This window comes from Gallinula chloropus, assembly GCF_964237585.1.
Source record: "Gallinula chloropus genome assembly, chromosome: 1".
Lineage (NCBI taxonomy): Eukaryota > Metazoa > Chordata > Aves > Gruiformes > Rallidae > Gallinula > Gallinula chloropus.
Genome location: NC_140085.1, coordinates 125,338,794 through 125,360,033, shown reverse-complemented (window position 1 = coordinate 125,360,033; position 21,240 = coordinate 125,338,794). Strand labels below are relative to the sequence as shown.

General features: G+C 42.4%; 1 protein-coding gene across 4 annotated transcripts in view; it reads right to left on the bottom strand.

Annotated features, from left to right (window-relative positions):
- The window catches only part of DMD (dystrophin), a gene marked incomplete at its 5' end in the record, with an annotated part of 1,290,802 nt that overhangs the window by 23,483 nt on the left and 1,246,079 nt on the right, over positions 1-21,240 (bottom strand). For all 4 annotated transcript variants that reach the window (XM_084279200.1, XM_084279202.1, XM_084279199.1 and 1 more), the window contains 5 exons: positions 11,390-11,548; positions 14,099-14,164; positions 15,481-15,546; positions 20,142-20,180; positions 21,002-21,138. In XM_084279200.1, coding sequence (XP_084135326.1) covers positions 11,390-11,548; positions 14,099-14,164; positions 15,481-15,546; positions 20,142-20,180; positions 21,002-21,138 — 467 coding nt within the window. The remainder of the gene's footprint in view (positions 1-11,389; positions 11,549-14,098; positions 14,165-15,480; positions 15,547-20,141; positions 20,181-21,001; positions 21,139-21,240) is intronic.

The window sequence follows — 21,240 nt, the reverse complement described above, 5'->3', positions numbered from 1 at the left end:
TAAGGAGGAGGTAAATGCTTTAGGAAGCTGAATTGGCTGGTACAGGCTACCCCGGTGCTGAGCAGCTGGAAGGCATCTCCTCTGGTGTGGTGTACCTGACTCGGCGGGGCAGAGGTTCACCCCTCTCTCCAGGCTTCTGGCATGATTCACACAGAACAGGTACTATGAAGACCTGCAGGACAAGTGCTGCCTAAAGGCTCTCTGCCTTGCCAGGATTCACAGTTAATTCCCTCCCGTGGCGGGTGACACAGATGGCTGGCTGGGCTCCAGGCACCCTCCCAAAGGCCGGTAAGGTCTGTCCTGGGCTCAGCCCTCCTTCAGCTTCCTGCGTTTTACCCTTCCTAGCCCAAGTTGGACTGCCAGTTTGCTTCCATGCACGGATACACTGAAGGAGTAATTCGGGCTAGAAGAGGACCCTGAGTGATCCAAGTGCTTTACAAACACTAATCAAAGCGGCCGCCACCTGCCTGGCCTACCTGGTTTGCAGATGAGAAAGCCAAGGCAGAAAGGCGGCCCGAAAAGGCAGAACTCAGGCCAGGGTTCATCTGCAAGCCTGCTGCCATCAGCCAGGTCACAGCATTCCCCCTCCTTCACGCTCACGACTTCAGCTCCAGCCTAGCCCTGAAATCACTGACCTCAGGTGAGGAAAAGACACATCAGTGAGCTGCTCTGTTAGAAGTATGCTGCGCTGACTTGGGAGGTGGTCACTTCCATTTCCAGCAGGCCTGCCCTGACCAGAGCGCTGCAGTCTTCTCTAACTTGATGACACTGCTAATCTTGTTCTTTTATTCCATAAAGCTCCAGTTTTACTCTGCTGAAACCCTCCATAGATTAATATGCTCTCTAATGATCCACATGTAAAAAAAAAATTAAAATAAAAAAGACTCTACCAAGCAGGAAGAGCACAGAAGGTAAGAAACTGAAGCCTTGTCAGGGATAACAGTCCAAAAATGCAAAACTAGGAACTCGTAACAGAAACTTTGTAGACAAGGGAGACCTAATAAACTGCACTGGGATCTTGTTGCTATGATGTTCCCGTTACAGCTTCCCAGAGGGGGGGAGAAAAGGCTTGGCACTCTGGTAACTGCTTACTCATCACAAGCAGTGACCCAGATTTTATTTTTTTCCCCGACTCTCTCTTATTTGAGGTTGTGAGAACAGGCACTTTTTGTCAGTTCTACCACAATACAGGCTGACAGCTCGGTCTGGAGGCTTACCGGCGCCTCAGGAACTTCCCAATAAACTTTATTAAACTCTGAAACATTTCTAAAAGTACATTATTGTGACCAGAACAAGAACTAAACCAGTCTATGTTATTTCACATGGGTAAGAAAGCAATACCAAGAACAAAGGCAGGCTGCTGGCTGTTCTTCAAAAGCACTTTTGCACTTTAGCAGCTGCGTCCTAACCTGGGACTGTGACACCCCCCTAAGCACATGATGCCTAGGGGGTGTCCAACCTACATAATCCTTCCTCTGCACAAGTTTTAAAAGGTTAAAAAAAAAGGGGGGCTGATCATTCTTAATTTCAAGTTGCTCCAAAATTCAAAAATTCAAGATTTCTTTAAAACCCACACAAAGAGGAGAGACTATGGAGATGGTGGGGTTTGTTTTGTTTTGGGGTTTGTTTTGTGGGTTGTTTGTTTTGTTTTTCCCAAATATAGTGTTTTGTTTTAATGAAATACAGAATTCAAGTCCACGAAAACTGTCTGGAAGAAGGAAAGAAGGGCTGTACTGGGTGTTGCCTTCCACACGACACTATCTTCTAATACTTCTAGCTGAACAAACCAGTGAATAATTAATAAAAATACAGAGGGGAATAGGAATGAGCATGGGAACAGTGCTACTGCATACTAAAGTTTATACAGGATTGAGCATCAGGCTTGCTGGTCACAATGTCTGTAGAGGCTGTCGCTACCCCATGAGGAATGTCACAGCTGTACAATACAGGCAATGCTCTACCAAAGCAGGCTCACAAGTTTGAAGTGCTGTAGAGCAAAAGAGAAAATATCCCCCCAAGGGAAACTACACCAGTGCTCATACTCAGGCATACATGCAACTCAATCATGTGCCTTGATTCAAAGAAATCTACAATTATCGTTCCTCAACTATCAATAAACAGAAGCCCTTCCAGTAACTATTTTATGGAAAAATAAGTGAGGACCAGGGAGTAATCCAGATACAAATACCTTCGGGTCTGATACAGAATAGTTTAAAACTCTTTCTGAAAGCCTACAGAAAAAAAAAATTGTAAAGGATACTGCATAGAATCAAAGCAGAGAAATATCTGAATTTGAGAGTTCTTTAATTAAATACTGTAATGTCGGAACAAAGGCATGTTGTGTTGAAGACCACATGTGAGTTTGCCTAGAGCACTTGTGTCACTGAGTTTTCCAGCTGCACCTTTTCAGTCCAGCTACACAGTCCTTAGTCCAGAGAATTAAGACTCATCATAGCGTCCTCCTTCAGAGCCCTAAGAGCAACATGGAGCACAGATGATCAATAACAGCATCATAACTAGGATCTAACATACTGGAATGAAGATGTGTGTGACCATCAGGGAAAAAAGTTAAAAATTAAAAAAAATAATTATAAAAATAAAATTGAAAGCTGTTGTAAGCAAATCCTAGAGGAGAGAACAACCTGCTCATGCTCCTACTTCTGGAATATTTTTAAGTTGTGCAGTGACAAAGGATTGCTGCTGCAAGCCAGGTGTCCAAAGCACTGCCCAGAGCCCTCAGAGTAAAGCTTCCTTGCCCCAAGGAAAGACGTGCTCTGACATTTTCAGCTTAAAATGGGAAGTAAGAGAAAGGGGATAAAAGCATAATCCTCTCTAAATGAGTGCAACTGAGCCAGAACAGGCAGTGCTGGGAGACCCAGCCTCCCTCCACCACAGCTCAGGCTGGGTGACTTTTACAGCTGTCTCCCACGAGCAAACAAAGCTGCTGCATCTCCTCAGCACTGGGAAAATGTGTTCTGCTTCAGGAAGAGAAACAGCCGAAGAAAAGCCCCATATATCCCATTTACTATGCCTGCACCTCTCTGAAGCATTCATGAAGAAAAATAACAGAGGAAGCATGCAATGTAACCTTGATTTATGCAACTGTAAAGAGCTGGATAGTAAAGAGCTGATGAGTTATTAATCACATCTACCCCTGGCAGCATTAATTGCCCGGTGACGGAAATCCTAGTGGACCCCATTTGCTGAGTAGTCCTCTCAGAGGCAATTGAGAATCTGTGAATTCGTGTTATTTGCCACCTCTCTGCAGAAAACCCGTGGTTTGAAGAATCAGATTCACAGAATTGTAGGGGTTGGAAGGGACCTCCAGAGATCATCGAGCCCAACCCCCCTGCCAAAGCAAGTTCCCTAGGACAGATCACACAGGTTGGTGTCCAGACGGGTCTTGAATATCTCCAGAGAAGGAGACTCCATAACCCCCCTGGGCAGCCTGTCCCAGTGCTGTGTCACCCTCACTGTGAAAATATTCTTCCAGACAAAGCTAGTAACTGATCTACCTACCCCTGCCCTTCACTAGAGTGCCAACATTGACCCACGATGCTTCACACTCAGATGATCTAGTTCCACTTTTTCAATGCCAAAATAGATGCCAAAAAGGACCCTCGTCATGAAACGCATCAATTTCTTACTATTGGCAACCTCACAAAAGGAACCTCTTTGAGGAGGCCATTCATCCATCTTCAGATTTGAAGAAACACCTACAGCTACCTGGAAACAGGGCAGCTTTGAGATTTGGGGTGTTGGTGGTTCTCTGGTGGCACACAGCCCACTGCACTCCCAATGCAAGTCAGGAAAGCAAAAGCAAGGTAAAGAGCTCAGCACAGAGATCTCCTTTCCTGCAGTTGTGTTATAGTAGAGCAAGGAGCTGGGAGGAAAACAGGAGGATGTAAAAGACGTCTCCCTTTTCAGAACTACGTTTGTGATTCAACTACAAAATTAGGAAAGTGTCACTTTCTTCAGTCATTAAAATAGCAGGAAATTGATTTAATTCTGTGCAAGAAGTTCTGAATCTCTGTCACTGCAAACTTGTATGCTTTCTTTTGAATGCTAGTGTAGTACATCCTAGTCAGCCTAACCCACTCTACAGTAAAACTTATCTAACATACTGCTTCACATGGACACCAAAAATCTGTCTTCCCTGTTCCCGAAAGATAACTCTGAAAGGAAATTTCAACATGTTTTTGGGATGGATTTAAAATGGTTTGGGTTTTTCTCTTCTGTTGCAATATAGTTGTAAAGTTCAAGGGCAGCCTTGTCTGCAGTGACCATGAAATGGTGGAGTTCAAGATCCCCAGGGCAGCAAGGAGTGCGAACAGCAAGCTCACAACCTGGATTTCAGGAGAGCAAACTTTGGCCTTTTCAGGGATCTGCTCGGTACAACGCCTTGTGGGGAAGAGGGGCCCAATATAGCTGGCTAGTAGTCAAGGAACAATGCCTCCTGACAAAGAGGAAGTCAGGCAAAAAGTTTGTCCAGGAGCTCTTTGTTCATCCATGCCTGCACGGATGCAGGACAAACTCAAATGGACAAACTCAAATGCAATAAGGAAGCCTACAGAGGGTGGAAGAAAGGACAAGTAGCCAGGGAGGAATACAGAGAAATTGCCCTAGCAGCTAGGGATCAGGTTAGGAAAGCTGAAGCCCTGTGTCGTGGTTTTACCCCGGCTGAGAGCCGAGATCCACGCAGCTGCCTGCTCCTTAAAAGAAAAGAGCAGGGGAAGGGGGGGGGGGGGGTGGAAGGGGGCGTGTGAGGCAAGGGAAGGGAAAAGGAAGGGGCAAATAACAACCCCAAAACCAAGAAACCAAAAGCCCATGGGTTGGGATAAGGATAGTTTACTAGAACAGCAGAAAGATACAATGTAACAATGCCAACAGGACTTCAGAGCAAAAAACATATGAAGCTGTTGATACACAATGCAGTTTCTCACCGAACCCACAACTCAGGCCGTGCCACCCAGAGCCTTCCCAGAACCCGACCGTCCCCCAAAAATCACGTGTCCTGGAGCCGCCTGCTCCTCCTCCCACCAGCCCCCCTTTATACTGAGCAGGGCGTAACTGGCACGGAATACTCTCTTTGGCCTGTTTGGGTCACCTGTCCTGGCTTCATCCTCTCCTTTCTCATTAATAGAGAAATATGGAGAACTGAAAAAGTCCTTGACTGCTTGACCACAACTAGAAACATCAGGGTGTTATCAGCACTGCTCCCATTTTAACTCTCAAACACAGCATCCCATCTGCTGCTACAAAAGAAGTTAACTCCATCCTGACTGAAACCAGGACACCCTGGTAGAATTAAATCTGGCCAGGGATGTCAAGGACAAAAAGAAAGGCTTCTCTAAGTATGTTAGTGATGAAAAGAAGACGAGGGAAAATGTGCCCCCCACCCCCAGAATGAAACAGGAGACCTGGTTACCCAGGATATGGAGATGGCTGAGGTACTCAACAGATTCTTTTGCCTAAGTCTTCACCAGCAATGGCTCTTAGCACACCACCCAGGGCTTAGAAGGGAAAGGCAGGGACAGAGAGAATGAAGAATCACCCACTGTAGGAGATGATCAGGTTAAAGAACATTCAAGGAACCTGAAGGTGCACAAGTCCATGGGACCTGACAAGATGCATCTGTGGGTCCCGAGGGAACTGGCAGATGAAGTTGCTAAGCCACTCTCCATCATATTTGAGAAGCCATGACTTTCTGATGAAGCTCCCACTGACTTGAAAAGGAGAAAGCTTATGACCCTTTTTGAAAAGGAGAAAAAATAAGACCTGGGAAACTACAGGCTGGTCAGTCTCTCCTCTGTGCCTGGCAAGATCATGGAGCAGATCCTCCTGGAAATTATGCTCAGGCATGTGGAAAGTACATAGGCAACTGGGGACTGTCAACATGGCTTCACTAAGGACAAACTGTACCTGACAAATTTAGTCGCCTTCTATGATGGGGTTACAACACTGGTGGGTAAAGGAAGTGACAGACATCATCTACTTGGACTTGTGCAAAGCATTTAACACTTCCCTGCCCAATGTCCCTGTCTCTAAATTGGAGAGGCATGGATTTGACAGATGGACAACTTGGAGGATAAGTAATTGGCTGTGCGGTCACAGGCAGAGAGTTGCAGTCAACAGCTCAGTGTCCAAAATGAAACCAGTGAGGGGTGGCATTCCTCAGGGGTCGGTACTGGGATGGACACTGGTCAACATCTTTGCTGGTGATGTGGACAGTGGGATCAAATGCACCCTCAGCAGGTTTGCAAATGACACCAAGCTGTGTGGTGCAGCTGACACGCTGGAGGGAAGGGATGCCTTGACAGGCTGGAGAGTTGGGCCCATGTGAACTGCATGAAGCTACACAAGGCCACGTGTAAGGTCCTGTGCATGGGTCTGAGCAATCCCAGGAAAAGCTACAGAATGGATTGAGAGCAGCCCTGAAGAGACTGACTTGAGGGTGTTGGTTGATGAGAAGCTCAACATGATCTGGCAATGCATGCTTGCAGCCCAGAAAGCAACATGTATCCTGGGCTGCATCAAAAGGAACATGACCAACAGATTGAAGAAGGTGACTTTCCCCCTCTACTCCATTCTCATGAGACCCCCACCTGGAGTACAGCATCCAGCTCTGGGGTCCTCAGTACAAGAAAGACATGGACCTGTTAGACTGAGTCCAGAGGAGGGCCACAGAGGTATCAGGGGCTGGAGCACCTTCCCTAGGAAGAAAGGTTGACAGAGTTGGATCTGTTTAGCATGGAGAAGGAATGGCTCCAAGCAGACCTTATAGCAGCCTTCCAGTACCTAAAGGGAGCCTAGAGGAAAGCTGGGGAAGGGAGTGTAGTGACAGGACAAGAAGAAATGGGTTTAAACTAAAAGAGGGCAGATTTAGATTAGACATTAGGAGGAAATTCTTCCCTGTGAGGGTGGTGAGGCCCCGGCACAGGCTGCCCAGAGAAGCTGTGGCTGCCCCCTCCCTGGCAATGTCCAAGGCCAGACTGGATGGGGCTTTGGCCAACCTGGTCTAGGGGAGGGTGTCCCTGACCACGGCAGGGGGTTGGAACTAGATGGGCTTTGAGGTCCTTTCCAACCCAAACCAGTCTGTGATTCTAATAATGCCTTCCACAGCAAGATTACTTGGTTTAGTGATGGACTCGGCAGTACTCAGTTAATGGCTGGACTTGATCTTAAAGGTCTTTTCCAACCCGAATGATTCGATGACTCTATGACTCTACTTTATATTTACTTTATGTCTATTGAATACCTAAGTCTTATCATAATATTCCATGTGATATAAAACTGAGAGCATGAGTCTGAAGGATTAATATTAAAATGAAACATTTTCACCAGTTTAAAATATTCTCTAAAATGCTCACATTTTAGCAAATGTAAATTATTTAACAGTAAAATTTTACCCATAAATTATTTAAGGAAGGCATGTTTGCAAGCTACAAAAGGACCAAGGTCTCAAAATGCTAGCAGATAAATAATGAATATCTAACAAGAGATCCTTGGAACTGAAAAAAAACAGCCAGTCAGAGCTAGGTTAGTTTCTAAGTCAGATAATACATTTCAGAAGAATTCAAAATAGGCAACAGATCGTTTAAAACTGTCCAAAAGCAAAGCATCAGAATTAAAATTTCAAAGTCTTTTCCATTTCAGTAACAAGTCAGGATGAAAATATTTGGAGACGAGAAACTGCAGCTGAAAATCAGAAAGGTTGTTTTTTTTTTCCTGAAAAGCAGGAAACTGTGGAGGGCAGAAGAGAAACAGAAGTGACAGTGAAGTGCTTTCAATATCGTACCATGGCTTCTTGTTGGTACCTGATGCACTTTCCCGAAGAGCTGCTGAGAAGTGACTGCACGTGCTGATTGTGACTGTAAAATAATACATGATAGAGCAGAGAAGGATAAATGGCGTCAAGCTGCGCCAGGGCAAGTTCTGATTAGATGTTAGGAAAAAAATTTTCACTCAAAGAGCTGTCAGGGCCTGGAACAGGCTGCCAAGGGAGTGGTTGAGTCAACTCCCTGGATGTGTTTAAAAAAAGGGCAGATGAGGTACTTAGGGATATGGTTTAGCATAGGACAGGAACGGTTGGACTCAATGAGCTTAAAGGTCTTTTCCAACCTTGTGATTCTGTGATCTGTTTTCTTCCTTGTCAAAAGTGATCAGAAACACATGCAACACAAGTTGGTCAGCATGGGCAGGAAAGGGTGGCTGTTTAATGTTGCTGGCTGTCCAGCCACTGGCTCTGCCACGCATAAGCATCATGTCCAGTTCAGCACCAGCAAGCAGATGCGCTCCGATGGCAGGACCTGAGGTATTTACAATGGAGATGAAACAACCTGGGTGCTTTAAGGCTGGGCAGAGGACTGGGTGGTCACAATGTGATCTGCACTGTGCTCAGCTCATTTGCAAGCAATAGATGCACTGACTCGTGCTGCAGCAATAAACAGCGTCCATTCGGAGGGCATTTTTAGGATCAGCATGGGAAGGATCACATGTTCACCCACTGGAAGAGGCTTCACAGAAGGAATAAGGTCCCAGGTTGTTGACTACCTCTGGCAACAGCCAAAAACAGTTTGCATAAGCTCAAAGGAGGTGAAAGACTAGGAAACAGAAATCTAAAGGGACAAGACTGTTTTTTAAAGGTAGGTAAGTTACATGAATGACTCCTGAGCGATCCTGTCTGAACAGCCTATTTTTCTAAACAGGAATCAGTGTTCCCTCCCTCAAACCATAGTTACTGGCCGTGACAAGCTATCAGAACAACAAGAACTTGCTTGTTTTTGTGCACCCACCTCGCATTTTAAGTACAAGTTATTTATAGCGGTTTGCAGAGACAAAAGTCATGATTTTGTCATAATCAATGAAAATCACAGCACTGTGACCTCCACGCCGTCCTAAAGAAACCAATCTCTTTGTCCCTGCTGCACTGAGACCTGAAACATCCACAAAAGGCTGGGTTTCTTATGGTGGCATCCCATCCCTGACTGAGCCTCTAACCGTACAAATCAGAAAACAACGGGTGAAGCTTATAGCCTACAGCTCTTGTTTAAACTAAATTTCAAACCAGGCATTTTTAAGGTGTAATTTCTGTCAGAGGTCTTTTAACATGCTTTTCATCATTAGTAGTTATTATATTAAATAAAGCTCACGCTGATATTTAAGGCTTATACACAAAAAAGAGCTTTCTGGCCTATTTAGTTGTCTAAACTTCAGGTTTTTTCTAATGTTCCTATAGAATCTTTGATTCACAGAATGGTTTGGGTTGGAAGGGACCTTAAAGAACATCTACTTCAAACTCCCCTGCCATGGGCACCACATTTCTAATCTAAAATAAGGCTACATTAAAAGCCATCCTCCTTTCTGGTGGGCAGCTTATTTAGTAAACAGACAGAAAAAAGTATGATTTTTTGTTTCTTCCGAGTGCTGTTTAAAAAAGTAACACCCCTCCCCTGAAAACTAAGCTATTTTGCTACCTGTATAGTACTAGTTACACAATATTTCTTAACTACACAGGTCTTGCATACAAACTGTGATGGCTTATTTCAAAATACTGATTTTCCTCCACTTTGGAAAAAGTGCTTGGGTTTTAGATAATACGTAGTAGGAAGTTTGGGGTTTGTTCCAAGCAAAATCTCACTGCTGTTCAAAGACTGAGAGCTTTGTTTACTGCAGCTTTCCATCTGAGACACTTTCCTCACCCTTTATGCCTACTGATCCTCTACATTCTCCCAAATCCTCCTGAAAAAAAAACCTCCCTCTCCAGTTTATTATTTATACGTCCATCTGACATTGTGCCAGTGTTTTTCATGCAGGCAGAAACATAATCTCCAGGTGATTTCTCAGCTACTAATTCCTCAGAGAAAGAAGTTAGATTTTAGCAGTTCGACCTTAAAGCTTAACCTGAAAATTTTTCAATCTGAACACAGAGAAAGTACAACATAACTGGAAACATGAGGGCATGAGAAAATAATGGTGGATTAAAAAAGAAACTCTCACAGCACATTACAACTAGAATGAAAAAAAGCATGTGTGAAACAAACTATCAGTTAAATTAGTTGCCCTTGGCACTAGAGATTTATAGACAATGAGTCTAGAGAAAAAATAAACCCTGGTATTTATGGAGAACAGGCTCTTTCCTCTTACTTAAACCAAAGAATTGACATTCTGTAGAGGAGCAGGTGATGCACATCCAGAAGGAAGCACAAGGCAGATTTAAATCTTCCTCCTATTCCAGGTGACAAAATACCTTACTTCAGGCTTCTCCATGCCCAAACCAACTTTAGCTATTCTGCAAGTCTAGGACTCTCTGTCAAGAAGTCCCAACCCCAGTGCCCTGGATGGTGGAGTGATGGAACCACCGTAATTGATTAGTACCATCCAAAGAAGACTTATGCATGGAAAGAATAGCTGTGATATTGCCAACTCTTGCATTATTTCCTTGACATGACTATGGTAAAGGATTACTGCAGCAAATCCTGAATGTACACAGAAGTACCTAGCTCTTTGAGAAGCAAGGGGGAAAAAAAAAGCATGAAAATAGCAACAGACTCTACTACAGAAGATGAAGAAAGCAGAAGTAAAATACTAAATTGGGTTTTTTTCCAGTTCTAAATGATTTCTATCTTACAGCCTAATTCTGGTAGTTCATGGTTGCAATTACAAAGCTTCCAGGTTTAGGATCTACCAGTTTTTATGCTAATAGCCCAAGACTGCAGCATACCATAGAGATGGAAATGCAGCGGTGCGATGCTGCAGTCTGGCTCTTTGGTTTTGGGTTTTATTTGGTGACTAACGAAGACAACTTCAATTAAACTTAAAATTAAAAGTGGTAAATTATATTTGATAATGAAATATCAAATGACTTCAAACAGAAAAAGAGGACCCAAGTTTTAATGAAAGAAAATGCAACTTTATAACTCATTTTATGCCAGAAAATGCTATCAAAGTGGATTCCATCTAACTGTACATGATAATTATTTCACAGATTCTTTACTTTAAATGAATTGAAGTAATCTCAAAACTTAATGTATCCCACTGGCCAACCTTTCTGAGAAAAGCCTGTCTTTCCAAGAACTTCTGCCTGTCTTTTCCAGACAGGGGTATGGAAACCCCCTATCATAGAAATAAAAGAGATGGTAGAACAGAAGGAAATATAAAGCAGAGCTTGTCACAGGTGGCCCCATGAGCATTAGGTGACCCATGCATGTCTCTGCAGCTTGCCATTTTGGAAGTTTTGTGAAATAAATAGTGCTGACTCATCACTGCATGGGAAATGGGAGCAAAATGACAACGACAGCACATCAGCCCCATCACTACCAGAGAGGCAGCTTCCGTTTGCCCCTGCCACGTGCATCCGAGGGCTGGGGCCGCTGGCAGCACAACCCACCTGTTCTCCTCCTCCAGGTCCGCGAGGATCCTCTCCAGTTCCCCTCTTTCCTCACTCTCCAGAGAAATCAGGATCTGGGCAGGGCTCCGGGGCTGGCTCAGGGGGGACTCCTGGTTCAGACTTTGGCAGTAGTGCTGGATTAACAAGTGTTCGTCATCGCTGGAAAACAGGAGGATAAAACAGGCTGTTCCCTTCCTCATTTTTAACTTTGCAGCGAACATGATTCATTCCCAGTCTCTCGTTTCTTACAAAGGGATTTGCTGAACTCTTTGTAAATAACAGCTGAGCAATGTACCTTCAAGCAAAATCTGCTGAACTGGTTCATTTACTCTCCGGTAATTTTCCTCCTCTGCAGAGTCCACCTCTCAGACACTTAAAGCTGAGTTTTGCCACGGCTTGGCCAACTGCAATTAGGAATTTGTCTGACCTATGTTGTGCAGTGGTCATTCAAAAACAGGCAAGACGTTTGGTCTTGACCTACAACCTCTCCTTACTGAGTGAAGGTGTCCTAAAACTGTGTATTTTTCTCTATAAAATTGCAAAATGGGGCAAAATAAAAGAAATATAAACTTAATCTAATACAATCAGCCTATTTTTCATTGAGGTTGCTTGGGTTTTTTTAATATTTGCTTTTTAAATGACAAGTGATGTACGTTGTCAGATTATAACTATGTTCTATTTAATACGTAATATATATCTATCTATCTTTTAATTTCTTTATTTTTTTAATTCCTTTAAGCTGTCTGGCATTTGAAACAGAAACATCCCTGGAAGAGAAAAGCAAACCAATTTTGAAGACTTGGACCACCTCTAGGAATTAAAATAAGGAGTTTTAGGTGCCAAGGAGATACATCCAGAAACTAAGCAATGCAGTTACACCAGCAGTGACCATGAGAAACTACGGAAGGTGGCAACTGAAGTCAAGGACAGAAAAAAAATGACACTGCTGTTGGGAATTGAGCTTTTCTGGAAATAACAACCAAAAAAAATTTATAACAAAACAAGTCAGTCTTGGGTGTTTTTTTTTAATGTCACATTTATAATCTAGAATTTATCAGGTATTTGAATAACTGTTGTTCAAAACCTAAATTTTGCCTTGTTTCCATTCAGACCATGGTCTATATATATTCAATAAACAATACCCAAGCATACCCTGACAAACAAAACTGAAAAAATTACATTTGTGAATTCACGGTGAGCTTTGATTTTGCTGCAATTTGTACCTGCATCATACTTCCTCCAAAATTCAGAATGTACAGATTTATTCTAATTTTAATAGTACGAACTGAGTAATGAACTGGATAGTCGGTGGTTAATTTATTAAATGAATCATATTTATACAACTTCTAATGAACCAAAGACTGAATTAAACAGTGAGGCCAAAGTGTAATACAAAAGATAATGCTTATGTATGATTTTGTGACTAAGGACACTCAAATATTACAGTGGGGACAACAGGAAATTCCATATATCCATAACAATAAAAAAATAGCATGCAACTTGCACACAAAGTTTTCCCTCACTGCATGAACATGGAGTTTTGAGATGTCATTTTAGCTTCTTTTTGAACCAATATATTAAGTACTTGGTTGGACAAGGAATTTTCTAAGTTGGTAGGTAAATCAAAAAAGAAACTATTTCAAAACAGAGTGAGCTTTATTACAATCAAAGAACATCTCCCAGGCTCACAACCAATGTTATACAATACTAATGACTCAGAACCTCAATTTAAGTGAATGAACACTAGCCAGTGCTTTAAAGGAATGCTACAAATTTAATAACAAGAAGATTCTGTCTTAATTTTCAAAGACATCCACCCCTTAAACTGTGGTAAGGGTGAGATTATGTAGAATAGAAGAAAACGCTTTGGGAAAGGTTGGGATTTGAGTTGTTTTTCATATTTGACTAATTTAGAATCTGTGCTATCACTTCTCCTAGTTAATTAAGACCAAATTTTCAAGTGTGACAATGACTTATGTGCTTGTATCCTGTTTTCAGAAACATTACTCAAAGTCAGTCTTCTAGTTTTATGTCCTTTCAGGGAATAAACAGATCAGGAAAATAATGAGAGAGAATAAATATATTGCCATGTCAGAAAACCATAAAAAGGTCTCAGTGTGACATCAGAGTGAACCACTTTTTAAAAAGGAAAACTTTTATTTATGACTTTACATTTAGAGTAGTACAATGAATGCTTATCAGGGATCTGTCCAACTTAAAGTTTACCTCTTCTGATAATTCACGGTGAGGACGAGTCCCTCCTGGTTTATACTTGCAATGTATTTCAGGTATTTGTAGACCAAAGATTTCAGTTAAGCCCACCAACCGTCTCAACAACACTTTGCCCACAACAACAGCTGCTAGCTTACAGCAATCTAACCATGATTAAACTTGCAGTTTAGATAGAAGGCTTATCTTTTCAGCTTTGTCCTTAAAACACATCAGATGCTGAGTAGTATATGAACTCTTTGCTTAATAAATCAGTAATTTTAATTTTGAAGCTATCAACCATCTGTTACGTAAGCTTGGTACTAAGCTATAAACCACCAATCTAAATGCGACGATACAAATTGAAAGAACCTGAGTTCATCATGAAGTTGAACCAGATGTGCTACATGGCCATGCATGTTCAGCACTACAGAATTTCATTACAAGACATGAACCTGCACATGAAAACACATGTCAAAAGTACTAAAGCGGCCTACTTACATGCTCTCATTAGGTGAAATACTATCATTTAGGTAAGAACCATTGGTGTTCTCCATTTCTGCTAGCCTATGGAAAAATAAACAAGAGTCATTAAAATCAATTATGTTCTCCAGAAAGTTTACTTGCTCTAATGTTCCTGAAAGAACTGAAGAGCATGATGTTTTTGATGAATTTGAAACTCAAATTAATTTACACTCATTAATTGTTGACTATCAAAAGGTTTCTCAATAAGCTTCCACAAAGGATTGTTTGTTTATTACAATGACCTGGCTACACTCACTTCTAAGTTTTCAATCCTTTCTCTGAGGTTATATTCCATTCCTCATGATTAAATAATTCCTCAGTCAAAGGCAGGCCTTAAGATGCCAGGGGATTACATAAACTGCTTTGAGCCTGGCAATGTCATCATCAGAAGTGTAAAGATCAGTCATTTCTCATTGGTTTTCAACACTCAGTCCCTCCCACATGTCCTCTGTTATTCAGGAATAACTCTCCTGAACAAATGATTTTCAGGGAGCGAAAGAAGAGGTTGGCACAACTTCTAATACTAATTTCTCATTTACCTTGACCCTTGTAAATTTTTGTATTTGTGCAATTAACCCACTTTATGATTCTTAAGAGCAGTATGAAAGCAGGTAAGTGAAATAAAGCAGCGATATACTACTATTTTAATCCTCCGAATCAAGGAAAAATCCTGTTTGTGGTATTCCACAAGGTGAATTACTTAACATTAAAATGTCACTTGACACATAGTTTGGAGGTTTCTGCTCTTATGATTTGTACAGTTACACCAGGGTCAATATTAAAAACAAAACCCGATGTACAATCATAGAATCCCAGACTGTTTTGGGCTGGAAGGGACCTCAAAGCCCATCTAGTTCCAACCCCCTGTGATGGACAGGGACACCCTCCACAAGACCAGGCTGCCCAAGGCCCCATCCAACCTGGCCTTGAACACTGTCAGGGAGGGGGCAGCCACAGCTTCTCTGCAGCCTGTGCCAGGGCCTCACTGCCCTCATCTTGAAAAATTTCTTTCTTCTACCTGCTCTGAATCTATTCTATTTTGGCTCAGAACCATTACCCCTTGTCCTGTCACTACAGGCCTTATTAAGAAGGAAACCTGAGTGCGCAGCTTAACGAAGACCCCACAGGACCTGAAGGCCACTTCTGACCAGTTAGGTGCTCTGGCATGCAAGTTAGTTGACAGGCTGGTTAACAGCAACCAGGGACAATGCTTTGCAGCCCAGAGCCTGGAGAGACAAACCCCAAACAGTGCCTTTCTTTAAGAAGCGCTCAGGCAGCAGCTAGCCTTCGGGATTATTATAATTTTTGAAAATGATTGTTCAGAGAAAGATCTGCCTGACACCCAGCTGGTCTCATACCTGCTAGCATAATGTTCAATGCGTGAATGAGTATCATCGTGTGAAAGCTGGGGGGACGAGGCAGGCCTATAAGGCAGAAAACACTGATTAATCACAAACAATACCCCTTCAGAAGTAAAAGACACTTAGCTATGCCTACACCCTCACACCTCTGTGCCTCACGTGTATGCTATGTTTGACAAACAGCAAGTTGTAACTCCAGGCGCTGCACGTGCCTCCTCAAGCCATCGGTGCAATGTTCTGTGGTACCACACTGGGGATTTTGACCATTTTGCAACCCATCTGTTGCAATGACTCTTCTTTACACCAATTCCCAAAGAACCCTTTTCCAAAGGATTTATGGACGAGCTTCCCCCCCAGTTTTCCCTGCACGCCTGCCTCCTTCCCCGACAGTTCTGCTCCACGTGCAGCCCTGCGTCAGCTGAGAAAGCCCTGCTGGGAACCACTCCTCTGCCTCCTGCCTTGCTCCAGTGCCTGCTTCCAGCACACCCTACCTAAAAAGGGCCTTTAAGGACTACTCCACAAGCAACTAGAAATAAATACAAGAAACGTAAGATGCCTGAAATGAGCCTTTAAAAACACACTGCAGATACCGATGATTTTGCCTAGCATCTTTCCAGAGCTGCAATCCTGAGCCATAGATCAGTGTGTTATACAGGACACTGCCAACTGTTTTTGGGGTTTTTCTGTCTTACACATCAGATAGGATAAAGTGCTATTTGTTGATGAATACAATTTGTGGGACTTCTCTTATCAATCTGAGTATTGTGTCTTACAGCCTTAACTCTGGAACCATTAAACTAAGCTGCCTGGGAATTTCAGAGCACCCTTTGCTGCCACGTGGTATTTTGCCAATCTTCATGTATTGGGAGGTGCTGGAATAGCAAAAAGTGATGCAGCTTCCCAAACTGTGTGGCAATCTCATATTTTAGTGGATTACTACTTATCTTTATTCCGTCTCTCTTTAATCCTGACTGAGGAAGGACTTTTCCCCCATTTAAAATGGTCAGACGCTGTGGTTCAGGCTGTGTCTGCCCAGTATCGACTGCTCTGCATTGCATGAGCAGGTAAGTTTTGTATTTACAGGTTATAAACCCAAACTGTAATAATCTTGTTCATAACACTCCTGGTGTTAGGAGTTTGATAATACCACATAAATCTACTAGATTAGAAAACTGGAAGACGTCCAATCAGCCTGAAAAGGGCTCTAGAAAATCAGGATCCTTCTGAATTCATACAGCTGTATGCTGGATGCACAAAATTCATCACCATTAGTGTCCCTTTTCACAGAACAGCAAGGTTTTTCTCCTGAAGAATTACAGACCAAATACCATGGCTCTCATTTTGTCTGAAATGACCTTTGGCCTCTGACTGCATTTTTACCCATCGCACGTTCAAACAATACCACAGCACACCAGAGGATAAACACTCGGTTCACAGAGCTCCTCACTACAGCTGAGATTCGTGTGCATGTCCAATCACTTCTCTGCAACTAGAGAGCCTATTCTGTCTAAGAGCATCTACACTGAAGGGAAGAACAGGGAAAAGGATGCAATTTATCTAGAGTAGTGGATTATGGAGCAAGATAACAACGGTTTTCTGATAAATTCATGCTATCCCTACATTTTTATTTGTTTGACACACAGCAGATGTTAAGCTGGTCTAAGCTGGTACTATGAGAAAAGAGGCCTTAGTTTCAACACACACACAAATGCTGCTGCTAATACTATGCTTAGACTAGGAAATCTGTGTTAAAATCCCAGAATCCCAGTCTGGTTTGGGTTGGAAGGGACCTCAAAGACCATCTAGTCCCAATCCCCTGCCATGGGCAGAGACAGCTTTAGGTTCGAGTCTTACCCTGGTACTGCATATGTATGTGTACCAGCCTGAAGGAAAGGACAGCACTTGGTTGGGATGAAGGGGGCAGTGAAGGGGTGTCCCTTTTGGCAGCAGTGCAAAGCAAAAGACTGTCCTGACTGCATGATTGTGTACTTGCTGCCTTGAAACTAAGCTTCAACTTCAGAAGTGAAGAAGGTGTACAATATATATATGTATGTATTTTAAAGACAACCCGATGTTGTGTTACTTGATGAAGCCGATTCTGTCTCCCCATCAATGGCAGGTAGGGGATGGGCCTACATTTCCAAGTTTGTTGCCACTTCAGAACATACTGCAATGAACATCTACCTCAAACAGCTTTCTAAAAGTTTGCTTAAGAGAGCCAACCTTTTGAGCAGCACTGCAGTCTGTGTTGAATTCAGCCACTCAGAGGTACACTTCTGCCAGTTTCTGAGCAAGCCTGGGAACAACTGTGCTGAACTGCAGGCTGCTCTGTAGACATACTCTTAGATGATCATCTGGTGCTAAAGCTCCTTCTTTTCTGAACACACATACTCAGCCCACCTAAGGAGTTTGAACAATCAGCAAAAAGGCTGAAAGACATAGCCAATATTTAGCCAAGATAACCACCCCCTTTACAAGGGCTCCGCAGCTGCATGGCTCAAGCTGGGGGCTGCAGTAACAGCCTGGGGAATTCCAGTCAAGTCAAGTAGTGATTGAGTGGCAAATACCACTTTCTGCAATTCCCTGCATCCCCGGAGACCTGGCTGGCACAAGGAGGGCACTCTTCTTGCTCTTCAGCATTTCAATCGATGCCTCTTGAGCATTTAGAATCAAGTAAATTGTATTTGTGCCACTGGCAGCCCACAGTCCACATAAAAGGATGCAAATTCTCACAAAAAGTGGGAGCTGTCCCTTTAATGCCCAGCCAGCAGAGTATCTGTGAAATACTGCACAGTAAGCAGTGGGAATCATGAGCTTCTAACAAAAAATTATAAGTGTATGTTTATAAACAGCTCCATGTATACCACATGTCGATGCCAGGATAGCACTGCTGAACGCTGCCAGGTTTTGCCCTTCTGGAGTACTTTGAAGATTAGCAGAAAGCTGTCATAAAAGGCCCCCAAAAGGCAGTACCGTAGAAAACTCAGGACTGAGTTTTATGATAACCAAAGTAAGAGGTTCAACTGCTGGTGTTGTAATCAGCCCTGTAACCGAGAAACAGCTTTAAACCTGGGTAGCTCTGTAACTTGAGCTGTAAGCCTGCTAATCTAGCAAGAAGGAAAAGAACAAAATGAAGGGCATTTCCCAATTTTCTGCTTTCTTGTCAGACCACACACGGGGACTGTGCTCACAGATACCTAAATTGGTCAGATAAAAGATGCAACCTCTCTGTACAAATCCTGCTTCTTAAGTGTTTCTCAAGTGTTCTCAAACCTTACACGTGAGTTACACTCGCAGTAGTATACGACACCAGACCTTTGGTTTGAAGCTGCGTAGGCAAATCATGATGTTATTGCCTAAGTAACTAGAATTAAGCATGTTATGGCAACTTAATTTCACATTGTGTCAGACACAGCAACAGCATTCCATGTTATATGAGCTTTCTTTAAGTGTGACTTTTACTTTGCAATTTTTCCAAAGGGTAAGAAATCTGGATCCACAGCTGAGCACACAGTATGCTGCAATCATCTCCAGATGCGTTTCTAAATGACAGAGCATCCTAAAGCTCAAAGTCCCTCTATTTCAGCCTGGCTCCAGCCTTTTGGCATTTTCTGTGGGTGATTCCTCAGCCCTATGAGGTTTGCAGCACCGGACACGTTTCTTGTCTGCTTAAGTCTCCTAGAGGTAGAGCACTTCACTTCCCAATGGTTTGTGCTCCAAATGAAAATTATAAATCAGTATTCCAATGTATACATTTCACTGTTGTTTATTCTACCAAAAAAAATATCAATGAAAGTGCAAGCCATATACATTTCACCATATAGAAATATATAAAATTCTATTTATTAGTTATCAATAAGTGAATGAAAAATAATTCTTATTTAACATTATTCTAAAATCATCCATGTAACAGTGGTAGTAGCAAATGCCACAACAGTAAGTGCGTGTGTGTGTGGGTGGGTGTCTGTGTGTGTATCTCTAGTTTACGCTGAGGGTATTACTACAACAGTAAGACAATGCACGTGCAGGAACGGTGCAAGAATGAAAATCCACTTCATAGCTGAAAAATCCTCTGGTCGAGCTTCTGCAAGAAATACAGTAAACAGCTCCTCATTTCAACCTGCCCTCACAAATCTTACTGTGTGTAAAAAAACTGTCGTAAAGTATCCAGTGAGCTTTGGATTAACTGGGGCACGAGCGTGCACGGTTGCGCGTAAAACCAAATTAGAGCTTTATCTACAAAACAGTGTCATTCCTGAAGCTGAATTAAATCCATCAAGTTCAATTTCTGTCTTTCAGAAAGCGTTTAGTATACATTCAGAGGGACCGACACTTACTCAGAAACACAAGCTTTTAAATGACAAACTCTCAGAAGCATTAGTAGGACCGCACCAAAATCCCTGTTAATTCCATGAAAATACATACTCCAGAAAGAGTATACAGCACACAATCCACGACTGCTGGGAGTTCCTGGATTTATCCCATTCTACTCGTTTGGGATCAAAACATTCCGTCAAGAGAGCGTATCAAAGAAATTAATCATAAAGAAAGGAGGAAATGAACTTATGCAAAACTAAACAAAGAAAGAAACAAACAAAAGGTGAGGGAACGCAGCAGTAGCAGCAGCAGCAGCAGCACACTTCAGCAAAAGTACTCACGCAGAATCTACTGGCCAGAAGTTGATCAGAGTAACAGGACTGCAAGACAAAAAATGAGGAGGTGAAGAGAGAGGCAGAAGAAACTCAGCGGCAAAATAATTACAGAAAGGTTAAAAAAGGAAAAAAAAAAAAAGGAAAAAAAAATAAACCACAACAACTAAAAACCAGAAATCAAACAGACCAACATGAACAACTGTGAAGAGCAACCAACTAAAAAGTGAGGGGAGAAAAAAAAAAATCTAAAATTAAAGAAGAGAGGGAAAGAGAAAGAGAGCGAGGACAAGCTGCGTGCAATTGCCATGAAACAACTCGTAAAAAGACCAAACCAAAAAACAACCACCCAAAGGGAACTGGGTTACTCATCGATTTCTCCATGTGCATCATTATTCCTTTTTAATTTTTTTTTTCCCATAAAGACTTCAAAGTCATTTTATAAGACTAAATTTATAGGGTGAGAAAAAGATGAAATCAGCTGGGAAACTTACAGACACAGTAGCCTAATTAAAAAAAATAAAAACACAGAAAGATACCCATTTGGAAGAAAATAAAAATTTAATGAAGAGATCATTAGTCTCCAAATTGCCACATCAAACTTTGAAGTTTCCAAGGCTATCAGTAAGACAGGGAGCATTTTTCTTTCACTAAGTGAAGCTGAAGTTCCTGTAGAAGGACAGGTGAAACCAGATAAAAGCAATGGCAATTGGAATCCCAGCTTGTGTTTTCCTGCCAGCCGAGATTAACAGAAATGAAAGACATAAAGAGGCTTTATGCATTTAGGAAGTGAAGGGAGTTGGCACCAGCTGGGGAGTTCAAAGAACGTACCAAACGAATTGCTACTTAGACACTTGAGAGCTACTCACGTTTCCATGTTGTCTCCCTCCAAGACAGTTTGCACAGGCAGGTAGCCCATTCGGGGGTGCTTTGCAAAATATCTTTTTGTTCGAAATTTGTTTTTTAGTACCTTGGCAAAGTCACGGACGTCTTCTCCTGAAGTTGTCTGAAAGCCACAAATCACAATGAAATCACCTTTGATGAGGTTATTACGGGTTTTTTTGGTTGGCTCTTCCTTTGCTGGGGCCCTTGGAAGAGCTGTGGCAAA